Source organism: Argopecten irradians, chromosome 11, assembly GCF_041381155.1.
Source record: "Argopecten irradians isolate NY chromosome 11, Ai_NY, whole genome shotgun sequence".
Lineage (NCBI taxonomy): Eukaryota > Metazoa > Mollusca > Bivalvia > Pectinida > Pectinidae > Argopecten > Argopecten irradians.
The window spans coordinates 18,879,452-18,895,086 of NC_091144.1; the positions used below are offsets into that span (position 1 = coordinate 18,879,452).

Sequence of the window (15,635 nt, forward strand, 5' to 3'; positions counted from 1 at the left end):
AATAGCTTATTAAAATGTATCATACAAACTTTTTAGGTCACCTGACCATAGGGCATGGTGACCTATTGCGATAGTCTTTTGTCCGTCGTGCGTCGTCCGTTAACATTTCCTTGTAAACACAATAACTTGAGTAAATATGAAATCAGTCTAATGAAATTTTGTATGTAGACTAACATTGGAAAGATCCCGCACAAATTAAAAATCAGCTTTTGAATGAAACTTACAGAGTTATTGCATTTTGCACTAATGATCCACAGGTTTACGACGTGCAAAAAAAATATAAAAAAAAATACTAAAAATACTGAAAGGTTGTTTACTTAGCCCTGTATCCCATTTCCAGAAAATGGGGTAACTAATTTTAAAATGCTCTGAACACCACAAAAATCATCCGAATCATCTGAATATTTTTAGCGTACATTGAAGACGATTCCTTACTGGTCACTATGGTATATGATATGATGGGATTATGGGCGAATTTTATTTCATATCGAAAGTTGAATTACGAGGATTCGTGTAAAAATCGTTAGTCGCAAAAGTACACGCTACATCCCCAGGTCACGAATTGGGGATGATAATATATATATATATCCAGATAGTTCCACTATACAAGAAGACACATGAGTATACCGCAGTCTCCCAAAACACACACCTCGCACAACATACACGCAACACACCGCATACATGGGAGGCCGTCCTTACATGACCATAGCTGTTAATAGGATGTTAATTAATCAAACAAACAAACAAATATATCCAGATATATACAGAATAGAGATCATGATTCATTTAAAACGTCATGGTATATCTTAGGCTAGCACAAATAAAAAATTCTTAGACTCGTTTCATAAAATCTCATATGAAATGAATAAACGAATTAAAGGTACTTTTTATCACATAATGAATTTTAAAGGATTTTTTTCATCTATTAAAAAACGGTATTTCTGAAATACAACGCATTACAGACTTCTACAAGGCGGGGTTACTTAGGCCTCCTTAAAACATGGCTATGATGTCATCTTTTGTTGTCCCCAGTACTTTATTTAGACTATTGTTCAAGTACTTGTTCTGTCTGTAGATTAGTACACCTTTCACTGTACATTAGTTTACCTGTAGCTGTAGATTAGAGATGTTTTTGTTGTCCAGCCTGAAGATTATGCAGCTGGTTGATACTTAATTACCTTCTAATTATTGCATAGCTTTTGTTTGTTTATTTGTTTGCTTAATTAACGTCCTATGTACAGCCAGGATTATGTAAGGACGGTCACCCATGTACGCAATGTGTTGCGTATATGTTTGCGAGGTGCTTTTTTGGAAGACTGGTATATTCGTGTTGTGTCTTCTTGTATATGGGAACTATTGCCATTTTTATAGTGCTGTATCACTGAAGCATGCGGCATGATGCCACCGAAGACACCAAGCAACACACCCTATCCGGTCACATTATACTAACAACGGGCGAACCAGTCGTCCCCCTTCCGTTATGCTGAGCGCTAAGCAGAAGCAGAAACTAACACTTTTAATTATTGCTTACATGTAGCAGTGGCACCGACTATTGCCATAATAGCCACAGCGAATATCTTTTAAAAAACGACGATTTTACCGTTATTTTAGCTGAGACAGAAGAAAATTATTGAATTACACAATTTCACGTCGATATAGAGAAGATACATCTAAAGAGGCAATTTGAAAGTTGATGAAGTTGATGCAACCATGGTACTAGGCATTTAAAATAATTGTACCTGTTTGTTTGATTAAATTAACGTCCTATTAGCAGTCAGGATCATGTAAGGATGGCCTCCCATGTATGAAGTGCGAGTGTGTGTTTTGTGGAGACTAGTAAATTCATAATTTGACAGTTTCTGCTTCGAATCTAGAGTCTCATACAGTTTGAATGGTGTGCCGAGGATTTAGAGTCTCATAACCAGTTCTTCCGCACACCATTCCTAATGCCTCCCTTGGCACCGCCTCAGTTTTGGCCTTGAGTTAAGCGTTTGCCCCTATGAGGAAGGCTTTGGGTTCGGTCCCCTGGCCGAGACACAACAAAGTCTATGAAAGTGGTAGTTTCTGCTCCTGCTTAGCGCTCAGCATAACGGGAGTGGGACGGCTGGTTTTCACGTAATCAGTATAATGTGACCGGGTGAGGTGTGTTGCTTGGTGTCTTCGGCGGCATGCTTCAGTGATGTAGCACTATAAAATGGGCAACAGTTCCACTATACAAGAAGACACAACATGAACATACCGTAGTCTCCTAAAACACGCACCTCGCACAACATACACGCAACACACCGCATACATGGGAGGCCGTCCTTACATGACATTAGCTGTTAATAGGACGTTAATTAATCATACAAACAAAAACTTAAACCTTAAAACAATTTCTTCTCAAGAACCAGAAGGGCCAGGGTGCTGAGATTGGGCATGTAGCATGCTGGGATAAAAGGTTACCAAGTTATCGCAAATGAATGACCTTGATTACAAGGGTCAAATAGGCTAAAAAATTTAAACGACTTCTTGTGAAAAACCTAAAGAGTCCCAGAGACTGGATATTGGACTTGTAGCATGGTTGGGACCAAAAGACCTTCATTCATAGTCTAATTTATTAAATATTTCAGAAACTTCTTCTATTAATAGAGTTCTTTGTATTGCTTTAATTGTTTGCCACTACTATATTCTTCGAGGTGTTGTATTGTGCCAATAGGCAGATGACCGTTAAGGCCCATGGGCCTCTTGTCTTCTTTTAAATAACCGAGGTAAGTTATTAAATATACTGGACCTGTTGCCCTTTTTATGGTACTATATCAATGAAGTATGCCGCTGGGAAAAAAAAACCACCGTGTCACATATCATTCGAGCGCCTTCTGCGATACGTTATTTGCTATCACGGGCGATATTGCAATGCTCTTTTGCGCGTTGTTTATGAGCAATTCGTGTTGTCTTCATTTGATTAAGAGTACTGCAAATCGACCAGTCCAAAATGTTACACAGAACCTGATTTTTAAAGCATGAAATGTACTTTTTTCGGATCGAAAGGAATAGCGATTGTGGGCGGATAGATGAGAAGAAAGATTGTTGATTTGAAAGAAACCTTTAAGCCTGACCAAAGAAAATATACGTAAATGATCTGAATATATTAAGTTAAACATACATTAAGTTCAAAATTATCTAACAAGCAACTTCGACCTTAGTTTTAGAGCTTGAACATAAAGATAGCTAGAATTGTATCTGCAATTTCTATCTTAAAATGCGACTAAATTTTGAATCTCTCTCTTTCTAACGTCTCCATAATTAACATTGCCTCATTTTTTGCCTCGAGAACACTTGCACCTGGGACGAAGGCTCTGGATTCTGTGCCCTGGGAAAGATGTGTACATCATAATATACATAAAGAGACATTTCTACGCCTTAGCACTATACAGGAAAGGGTTCCACTATACAAGGAGACACATGATTATACACACGCTACACACCGTATACATGGGAGGCCGTCCTAACATGACCTTGGCAGTTAATAGGACGTTTATTTAATCAAACAAACAATTTCTGCTATTGCGCAGCGTTCAGCATTATGGTAGTGGAACGGCATGCTTCAGTATGATAGCACTATCAAAAGAACAAGAACTTTCCACTATAACAAAGATACGCAAAACCAATATACCCCAACCTCCCAATACATCTTGTATACAGGTGAGGTCTCATTAAATGGCCTAAGCTGTTGATAGGACGTAACACCTAATACACCAAACTGGTAAACTACATTGGTGTCTAAATTATAAGTTTATTTATGTTACCGTATAGCGTGATAATTTTGCGGAACTTAAATTTGGCGATTTGGCAGGTATGTATGTAGATCGCCAAAATTTAACTCGCGAAATAGTAACTTTCAGTTTTCTTGGTCAGATTGCCAAAAGTTACGACCGCGAACATTCCCCGCTATATGGTATTTAATTTGTTATTGTCAATGTTTTATACGAAAAAAAGAAGAGAGGATGTTGATTTGTATCTTCCCTATCCTTTAGGGATCGCAAAGATGACTGCCGATGGAATTAAAAACATTGAAAATGACGATTTTGAAGACTAATTTATTTATTCATTAACTAATATCCTGTCAATCCGGAAAAAATTAATAAACTATTTTTGAATACATATTATCTTACGAATAAAAACGGCGTATTCATTTATTATTTTTATTTTTCTAATTTTGAACCAATTTAACAAATTTTACCAATTTGAATAGACATTGTTGTATTAATTCGCGTTTTTTTTAATATATATATATATATTGATAATTGGTAAGTTGTATATTTATTCACGTCTAAAGCTGCCCTGCAGGTAGGGCGTTAGAATTGTACCTGCTGCCCCTATTATATGATTGTAAAAGGCGACTAAATTGAGGATCTTATCTTTTCTCTTCTTCCTAACTGACTTTATCTTTCCTTATGTCTCCTTTGGCACCGCCCCACTTTTGGCCTTGAGTTGAGCGTTCGCCCCACAACACGCAACACACAGCATACATGGGAGGCCGTCCTTACATGACCCTGTCTGTAAATAGGACGTTAATTAATCAAACAAACAAACAAACAAATCACATCTTAAGAACTACCTTCGTACCGTTAACAAAATCATGATGAGTTTCCCAGTGTTGTGAAATATGTTAAAATATCAGTTATTTCGTATTTATATGTTTTTATATTGTAGTGTAATTTTACAGAAATTCTTTTCTTTATAGATTGAAATACTCACAAAAATATATGAATGCATATTATTTTTTGTGTTTCAATGCAAAAAAAAAAAAAAAAAAAGAAATAACATGTTTAAGTGTTTTAATGGAAAGCGAGGTCATTATTGTTACTCGGTAATTATGTATGTAGAAAATTTAGCATGGGTAAATGCTATTTGATAAAATCATTTGTAAACAGATTTAACATCTTATGCCTGTTAATCTGTATGAAATGTATAATATAAATAAACGTTCTTAGAATCAAAGTGTTTAAAACGCTCTGAACCCATTTAAGATCCTATGTGTTACATCGATTGGCAAACAAACAATCAGAATCATAGTGATCTCTACCCGAGACTGTAAACATTGAGCAGACCCTGACCGGCGATAAGGATTACCACATGCAGGGGGCGCTGATTTGTGCGACATAGTAATTAACGCCAGACGGCGCTAGTGTTATAGTCTGGGCCTGATTATTACAGACCAAGGAAGATAAATTTTACGATATGGAAAGCCAGCTTCCACTCCTGTCGCGATTTAGTCGTGTAGTTTGTTAAACCCGCTGATAATACATTATGTATTTTACGCCTTTAGCTTGATACAACTTGTTGGATTGTCGTGAACTCATCAGCATTAATTGTCATAATAGGAGGGGGTAATTTCTGTTTGATAATAAAACAATGTGATGATGTACCCATAACGTCTCGAAAAAGTGATAGGAAATTATGTGGCATACCAAATTAGTTATGGAAGCCTCCAGTTTAGACTGACCGTATATGTAATTTACTGCATTTATATATGTATAATAGCCAGTTTTGCATAATGTATACAAGTACAAATTCAACTCCTCAGAAATTATAGATAAATGATGTCTATGTGGTGTTTTTAACATTTTATCCTAATCATTTTGTTTGATATTCCTTCATTTAAATAATTTCTGATCTTCGTTTCTTTTCACGAATAATTTTGTTAAACTGATGATAAGTAAATATGATGTGGTCCATGCCCGTACAATAATTTATGTTGCATTTGAAAATTAAGTGATTATACACGAGTATAAATAATCTGTATTATATGAAAATGTACAGTATTATATTACAGACAAATGAAGCTTTCTAGTCGATACATATGTTTTAGTCATTGATGTCTTACCAATTATCTCTTTCAACAGCGTTTGTTTGTCGTCATCATTAATTTTGTAGAACATTTGATACAAGTCTACTTAAGTATATTTCTTAAATATTTTGAATTTCATTCTTTTTAAGAAAGTAGCCGGGATGTGCTTGTACAAACTATTTTCATGTTCTTCGCCGGAAACTATTTTTCCAATCATTAAAAAAAGAAAGACATGTTCCATATTGAAACTAATTTTATCTTCAATCAATAAATGCTTTCGAATATATAATCCCAGTAATTCCCAATGAAATGGTTCATTTGTTGTCCTATTGTACTGAATCATAACAAAACAATTTATATTAAGAAGATTAGACAAGATAGAATGCGGAAACAGATTTTCGCTTTATTTTATTTTATTTTTCTATTTTTTTGCAATATCAATAAGCTATTATAGTATTCTTCAAAGAATGAATCAATACGTTTGCCGGCATTGGTGATTATTCATAGGAAAAAAAACCTGTTTGGTCCAAAAATAAGAAAATGGATACTGCAATAGAATTGTTCATTCCATAGAATCTGAAAATTAACAAAGTGATACAAATATCGTACAGGCTAGATTGTCTCGCGCATCTTCAACGTCTTGCGTGACCTATAGTAATGCTAGGTTGTATAGGAATACTGACATCCATTATTACTCCTAATCTCATTAAGATGTCCACAAATGACTGTAGCAATTGTTCACCTGGCGTAGAAATTTACAGGTAAAGTAAATCGGAAACTCTACAACAATGGCGGACTTATGGTGCCATCTGCCGCGTGGCGGAACAAAAGCGCGCGACAATAAAAGACCGCAGAAGCACAATAGTCAGGGCGGAGGGATATGTTGAATTCGAAGTGGAAATCCATTGTGTTCTGGATGGATACGTACCACGTATCCGGACCGATGCAATAGAGCACTTGGGAAATTACATCCTTTCGGAGATGAATCTAAGTGACTACAAATTCCTGGCAATTGATCCATTCCTGTGTATTCATCTTCGCGGTACGTTGATGACTAAGTGATAAATACAAGGATAGAATCGTTGTGTGTTTATGTGTTTCAAATTTTGTTTCTTAAGCGTAATTTTGATAGAGGATATAGGCATTTTTGTATTTAATAATTAAAGGATTATTAGATTGCATATATTGGAGATATAAATGCAATCTGGGTGGCAGATAAATAGAATAGCACCCGTTAGGCCACCCGGATGGCATTTATATGTCCAATAAATGCAATCAAACAATACTTTAATTCTTATATTTACATTTTACTTTCTAGTTCAAAGTAAAACATAATTTAGATGCGAGAGAGCATTTGAATTTCCCACTTCAGCCATTTAACCTCAACAGACAAGTTCAATGTAATAATCCGTATAAAAAATTGAAAAGACGACTAAATTTCAATGTTTTTCAATAGCTTTTCAGTTTACTTTCAATTATCCAGACATTTTAAAGATTTTTTAGTTTCATAACCAAACTGGTTCATTCAACTACAATGTCAATTTTCTCACATTCATTTATGTATAGATATTTATTGGCTCATAATGTAGATCATGATTATCGTTAGAGTAATTGGAATCGCTGTGGCAAAATGTAAATAGGTATACTATATATTACAATGTAAATTTTATGCATAACAAGTCGTATTAAATAAAATGATCACATTTGTATCAACATATCTGTGGTTTGTTAATGGACTTGGTACTTTTATATATTATTATTATGCTTACATGAAAAAATATCTATGATAAGTGTTCATTTTATTTAGAGAGACACTACTTTTATTTATTATTATTATGCTTACGTGAAAAAATATCTATGATAAGTGTTCATTTTATTTAGAGAGACACAATTCATGTCATATATCTAGTTATATAAATAAGGATTTTTGGAAAGTGAAATAATTTGAAAAAAAGAAAATATTTTGCGTAATATGGAAACGAAATTAACTAAGGAGGAAGTATGATGCCATTGTCTTTAACACTGTGAGGGTTTATCCTGGCTGTTTATAGGACGTAAATATAATAAACTAAAACCAGATTAGCACATCAGGAAAGGATGATGTAATGATGCGACGCAATCAGCACAATATTATCATCTCCTCTTTTAGTTTCTTCCATGATTGACACCCTGCAAACGCCTAATCATTCGGATTTTATTATGAGCGCTGTGTTTCACCAAGTGCCCTAACATGGGCGGTTTTCGTTTATTCGGAACAACCGGTTCGACCGTTTGTTAAAGTCATTATTTCAAGTATTAATATTGACGGACCTGCAGTTTTTCTATACAGGCCAGTGAAAGGCTCGTCTGATCACAATATAAAATCACCAGATCCATCTGTAATTCATTAACGAACAACTTGGTCCAACCAGTAAAACTGTAAACTGTAAAAATCTCGAATACAGCCATGGTGATGGAACAGAAAGAAAAACTTGAGATGTACTTCCGGTTCCGTTCTGAATATCTTTTTACATGTTCAATGATGATACATCACTTTATTCAAGTAGAACACGTGTTTATTTATATATTCTTGATATCCATGGATTCCCCGTTACAGTGATATGTTATACCTTCAGACCTCAGCCACATCAATCGTAATACCGTCAACTTGTCCCCTTTCCTGCCTCGGCCGAGATACACACGCCCTTATCAGCATACCTCACCACACTAAATCCCGACAAATCGCTATCAAATCGGCTGGATATTTGTTTAAGTTGTTACCACAAAGGACAATTTACTCGTAAGTGCACCACTTAATACCGTACTAGAAGAATTGATCCGGGACAGGCCGTGGAGTTCCGAAGGGATTCCAACATAACTGACCAGGTGCAAACTCACCGGGTATCGTAAAGAAGCAGAGTGCGTCGCGTTTTTTTAGTCCATATCACGTAAGCACTGCTTTATTGCAGTAGTCGTATCACGATGATATGATTTAAGTTGATCACAATTGTCATGTTCAAACAAATCAATTACCAAGCGATTTTTTCATCAATTATCCTTGTTTAATACTTGAGTGAGGTTGTTGGGGATTCGAATATTTTGTAGCTACTTAACATTTAAAATCATAACTCACTTAAAGTGTTGTTTAATATGGTACTTTATATGAATGTGCATGTTTACGTGTCTGCCTTCCAACTAGCTGAGATACTGTAACGTAGCCTTAACAGACGTTTTATGTATTATCTCGTTCCTGTCGGTCGGAACGAAGGAGACAGGCTAAGGTTATTCATACTACCTTATAGTCTACGACAGTTTATTAAAATAATGTTAATTCTAATCTTACATTGTATATTTTTTCATACAATATCAGTGTTGAGTTTTTTTAAAAACTCATTTACATATTTACTTTCCATAAGATTGATATTGTATTATATTTTTGTTTCCAATCTGATTAAAATCATGTTCGTTACCTTCGTTGTACGTAGTAAACGAACTATGGACAGCTTGTTTTAATTAGATTGATTTTCTTTCCTTACAAATTTCTTTTCCTCTACTGTAAAAAAACAATCAATAGTCCGAGAAGAATGCAGTCAGACATCTGTCTTTCTTTTTCGTAATAAAGGTTTGCCAAATATGCATTATTTAGGCAAAATAATTTTGGATCTACATAAATGTAGCACATTCCAGCTTGGAACATTTACCAAGTCAACATGGATATCAAACGGCAGGAACATACACTGTAGTTAATATTGGCAAATATGTCCAAATATTTGCTTATTTATCGGACGAAGTATTTTATAGCCATAACAACAACAACAACTATGAGTTGATAACTACAAATTGATCAATATTTATTAGAAATAACAGTATTGATAAAATCCCGACATTGGGACGGAGGGGATGAGGATGGGGCGGGAGATCTCCCCAGGATTATAAACCCTTTTTCCGTCCTTGACGAGTAAAGTCACTGCAGCTTTCTTGGCTGAACCGGCAAGACTCTGTTCCTGCTGTAGTTGCCGACGCTTCGTCTTGTATCTTCGGTTTTGAAACCATATTTTTATTTGTGTTTCAGTCAGTTTTAGCGCATGCGCTAGATCAGCTCTTTCCGGTCCCGAAAGATAACGCTGATGCTGGAACCGCCGCTCAAGTTCGAATACCTGCGCGTGAGAAAAAGCAGCTCGGGAACGTTTCTTCCTCGGCTTCTGTCCTGGGAGTATTCTGTCGGGTTTCTTCTCTATAAAGGGACAGCCTGAAAATAAAGAAATTAACGCGTAAATATATTCATTAAAGACGATCATTGGATCTAATTTAATTAATCAAAAGTCGTTATTTTATCTGTTTTGTCCGTGTTATTAGCAAAAGAAAATCGACATTTCTGTCTCGGCCATAATGAAAAAATTTAAAGTAAACATCTCATGACAAGTAGGGATTCAAATCAGTTACATGTAGTAGAAAATAATGTATCACATGTACAACATATCAATTGAATATTGATATTTATTGATATTAATATTGATTAGTATTGATAGTTCGATATTTATTTCGATTAAAGTATAATTTGTTCTTCTTAAATAATTATGTCATTGGAATATAAAAAAAAACCACTTTAATAATTATGTTTAAGTTTAACTGTACCTGTATAATATGCTTTGATAAACAACAGTTATAAAATGATTGTTATCTTAGATGATTATATTAAAATTAATGTAAAATGTATTTTGTCAGTTATATAAAGTCAGTTTAAATTATTGGTATTAAAAATAAATGTGATATTGCCACCTGCACTGATATCTAAGTGTATTAGTCTACAGTTGATCGACTGATAAGTGAAGTTCAACTATTAATACTCGACATTGCAGCTGTTTTGAAGTGAAAAATACTCATGTACCTATTTCATTATCTCAACCTTTTGTCAGAATTGCCGCAACTTAACCTTATATATACATGGGTTTATCGTTATCAAAGTCACCGTTTTAACTGTAGGCCTCAAATCGTAATTGAAGGGAGACGTCCATATTCAAAGACAAAGAAAAGACAATGGCAATAAACAAGAAATTAATGTTTAATCAATAATTAAAGAATAAAACTGTTTCTGATGCAAATAGACACGGTTTGGATGTATTTCTGACAAATGGAATACACTGGTAAATCTGATATTTCAGTGTTGACTTTAATGTTTCTCTAATTATATCCTTTCGTATCAATATCAAACTTTATCTAATCGCGATGAATGAAAATATTCTGGAATTAAGTAACGTTTTTTTTTGTAAAATATACACGTATATTAAAGTAGCCTTAAACATTGTATTAAAAGTACATATATCTCTCGTTTTTCCTTATTGTCGTACTAAATATATAAACAAACATATTCATGTAAATTATATGTACTCTTGATAAGTCAAGGAACTGTACTTCATTTCTCTATTAAATATTTCGATATATTTTCATTGAGATCAATTTTAAACACATACAAATGTATGAAATCGAAATATTACCTTTCTGTCAATATTTTGATTTTTGATCTATTTCGTTATTGCTCTTCGTCACTTCCAATTATAAATAACGTTCATCTCATGCGCAGATCATCACTAACCAATCTTTGATAAATTAGACATCTATTCGTTTGGGTATGATATCATTTCCATATGTCACACAAATATGTTGTGTAATAATTTTTAAGACTTAACTTGAACACAACGGAGAATGCTTTGGAAGTACGTGTAGTAGCCGATTCAAGTTTGGAATATGAAATATTATACGAAATTGTTAATATAAAGTATTTTCTAAATATTAACCGAAAATGCGAAATCTTTTAAAACATATATAGATAAAATTCTTTATTTTCTAAACAAATCGCAAATAAAACTGAGTAGAGAGAGAAAATATGCGGCGGTTCTTTTCATTTAGTAACGTGAAATTTAACACGTATTGATCACTAGAATTTAGAATATTTGGTCCATTTGGCTCATGTACCTGGACAATATTGATAAACATATCTGAATGATCTGTTTATACCCATGTGACATTCATTTTATTAATATGGTTATACCTATGAATATGAAATCTGTTATGATTGTTAAAGACGCATCGTTTGAAGTCTTAATTTCTTTGAAGTCAGATGGTGTTGATAAGTCGGTGATATTTCACCGGAAACTCCATTTTTCCTCCGTTAGAATACTACAATTGTAGATCCGGATGCGTCTCAATAATTCTTAGAAGTTTTGAATTTTAGCAAAATCTTACAAGTTTCATTGATTTCTCTTTTGCGACACTCGTAATATCATAAGTGTAATGTACCATATCGTTCGTGTTGTTTTGCTGGAACTAGATTAAATATTGAAATTAGTATAAGCTAATTATATATAATGCTATATTAAGCATATTTGATAAACCGAGCGCGCAAATTCATAATAAACGAAAGAAAGTTAATAAGTTTTGTGTAAATAACTTCAGTCTTAATAACTTAAATGTATTGTATATTCAAAAGGTAAATCTTAAATGTAAAATAATTAAATCTAAAAAGAATAAGCCAATGTTATAATTGTGTATGATTTACCGTCTGAAATATTGAGTATTTAACATGTATAATTATTATTTAGTCCTAGAGTCTCTTATATTTCATTGTCACAATTTAAAAACAAATTGAATTAGCATACGTTATAATAACCCTTATCAACAGAATATTTCGTATATACAAACCTGTCTGCATAGAGACCAACCAAAGACAAAGGCAAGTTATATTTAGTGCTTATTTGCCTTTATGCAGTGCACAGATGACATTTTTTTAGAGATGAAGATACATTTGTATTATGTTAAGTTGTGTTGCTGATTTAGTTTCACCATTTACCTGGTGATCTACCTGGTTATGTTGTATGGGGACTTTTGTTGAAACAGAAGGTTGTATTTAATACTACATTAGTATTAGTATCCTATTCATTTCCTCTTTGATATAAAATTTAAATTCTTCATGTATAACAATAATAATGTATTATAACAATACATTTTAGTACAAAACACCAATATTATATACCATTTGTTAGGCTTCAAACTTGTTTCCAAGAATACTGTATCTTGATCACTTGTATGAACCAATAATAGTAGTCAGTACCAATTAACATACCTTGTTGGTTCCCTGAAGACGAAATGAAGTGCCCTTCGTCTGGTATAAAGTTTTCTATTTTGTATGACGTTTCGGTTTTGTTTTCACGAATAGATAAATTTAATATTTCTCCAGTAGGTGATGAAGAAATTGAACCTCTAGATGTCACAGACTCTGAATCAGATCCTTCAATGTCAATTTCATCCTCGGATCGTTCGTCACTAAATGTCGATTCCTTTTCGTTCATTATCTCACCATGCTGATGAAATCTTGAAAATCCTTGTCCATATTTATATGATAACTTTCCTGAAAATTCACTGTTTTTTCCTTTATGAAGAATATTTTCAATAGAGAACGCAGGAGCTACCGGTTTTGGTTCCATTTTGTCAATATTTTCAACAAACTTTGATGAAAATGTTTTCAAATTCCCGGAAATAAATGAGTTTTTAGATTAAAAACCACAATTTGTCTCACTGTGATATCAAATTAGTAATAAAACACATCACTTAAGATGTTTAGAATAATCCAAGAAGGTTTAAGTTGTCCTGCTCCGAATTAAAACCATTTCCACTCCAAAAATCTCGCCATTCACACTTCATAGTTTGTGAATCTGGAAAGTACAAATTACTTTTATAATAGATTTGTTCATTCTATCTATGAATTCATCCGCAGACGTTTATCAGTAAACTATATGCAGCACGTGCGATTCAACAGCTTAAGTCTCCGCCCACTCCTCACAGGGATTGGTCTCTTCCAACTTCGAATTATCGTCAGGCAATTAACGGCGGCAGAGTTTTGCGTATCATAGAGTCAATGTAAAATCTTGGCCAGTATAGAATTGATTGACTTTTGTGTCAGTTATACGTTGCTGGTTTACCTGTGTGCAGTTTATTATATAAGATATGACTGGCTTTGTTTTACCTAGGACCACTTACACAATTTCTGTTATCGGTTTGCTGGTCGTTTTAAACCTTCCAAAGATACATGTGAACGAACTTGATATGAGGAAATTTGTTCAAAAAGTCGATTTTATAATTTCATTACCCTCACACCAAAAATCATTCAGATGATTTATCAATGTCTTTATAAAAAAGACAATGCGTTTTATAATGATTTATATAGTTTCAACGGGCTTGTTTCAAGATAAATGTTTAAACATGAGCAAATATGTTACGAAATTATATCGACAGACGTCCATTAAGAGGTTGATTTCCATACCTCTCTTTTGTGAGTAAATTATACATGTATCTGATGAGAAGAATTGTTCTGTTCTGGCTGCATCCTAAACCTGTTTCGAATAAGACAGCTACATTGTAACTCGCTAAGGTGAAAATCTTACATAAACAATACTACGGGCCTGTTTGTTTGCTTGAAAACTGTATCAAATGGTCGGAATAGACAGTTATTATATGATTAAACTAATGTTTAGATTATACAGAGGATATTAGGAAAAAAAATAGACTATAAAGAAGAACTCGACTTTCATTCGTAATCGGCATAAAGCAGGAAAAATGGTATTCCCTTACAAAATGCATATGTTTCTAATCTAAGTCGATTTTAAATGTGTTTCATGACTGGCTGATAGGACGGGATTTGTCAGGTGTATGACCTACAAGTCATTGATCTTTGATTGTTGTCATTATCTGCTTTAAATTGTCTTCTGAGTGTCCAGGAATGAGTTGGCGACTGTCTACCGAAAACAATTTAGGTTTCGCTGTGAAACTTTTATATACCAAAACGTGAGACACTGATTTCAAGAATATTTGAAAAATAATAATCGGAAAGCTGCACCGTATAATGAATTTCTTCGACGAATAGAGAGGGCTTAGCTTGTTATTCTATTGACTACCACCCTATGTCAATAAGATTTGTTGAAAGAAAAAATACATGTTAGACAATATTTTAATTTTCAATAAAGAGCTCAGTGAAAATGTGTTCCTATTTTACTAAAATGAAATGCAAGCCAAAATCCAAGCTTATAGATTTAAGCATTCTGTCATTTATAATGTGGAAATAAAATGCAAATTACGGAAACTGCACTTAATGTATATAACCCATCTGTTAGATATACACTTACATTTATGTAGCTTATTTAATTATCTGATTGTTCGCAAAACCATAAGATACAATTTATTTCTATCAGGGGTTTATTACTGTATGGCTCCGTTATGTAGAAACAGAGGTGCATTTCAATTCCACTTCCATTGACAAGTCAGACAGAAGAATAAAATAAGATAACACCTGTGTTACTCTCGTTTATGCTCTGTGTATGAGGTCAATATTGTATGGGATTGAATAAAGAGCGTTCTCTCTTATTTCGTTGATATATATTATATAGTCTTCGTTTGTATATAATCATGATATATATCAAAATTAGAGATTTTCCGTAAATATTTCTCGAAGTGATGTCTAGTTTTTTTTTATTTCATTTCACACTTTAAATTGCTTTAAATTTGAGTTCCTACTTCTATCTATGATTAATTTAAGTAACGTCATCTGCGAAACCTGGACCTTATTAAAATACACAATGGCTTCATAATTGTTTTCCATTCATTATCCCCATGACGTTAACAGAGAAAAACTATATTTGTATGTTTGTTTGTTAAATTTATTAACGTCCTATTAACAGCTATGGTCAAAAAACTGTATATAATATATACTGTACTTTGCCAATCCGTTTACATCTAAGTTATTTGAGTGTTGCAGTTATATACCAGTCTTAAA

At 33.5% G+C, this 15,635-nt stretch overlaps 1 protein-coding gene across 1 annotated transcript; it reads right to left on the reverse strand.

Annotated features, from left to right (window-relative positions):
• Positions 1-9,646: 9,646 nt before the first annotated feature.
• Positions 9,647-13,729, reverse strand: LOC138335744 (homeobox protein Nkx-3.2-like). Its single transcript, XM_069284908.1, has 2 exons — positions 12,933-13,729; positions 9,647-10,061 (listed from the first exon to the last, which is right to left on the reverse strand). The coding sequence occupies exons 1-2, from the start codon at positions 13,291-13,293 to the stop codon at positions 9,667-9,669; spliced, it is 756 nt and encodes a 251-aa protein (XP_069141009.1). The 5' UTR covers positions 13,294-13,729; the 3' UTR covers positions 9,647-9,666.
• Between the last annotated feature and the right edge of the window lie 1,906 nt (positions 13,730-15,635).

Excerpts from the sequence above, each read along its gene's own strand:
- LOC138335744 (XM_069284908.1), bottom strand. The coding sequence starts at position 13,293 with ATGGAACCAAAACCGGTAGCTCCTGCGTTCTCTATTGAAAATATTCTT. Across the intron at positions 10,062-12,932 it reads GTCTTCAGGGAACCAACAAG|GCTGTCCCTTTATAGAGAAG; the intron begins GTATGTTAATTG and ends CTTTATTTTCAG.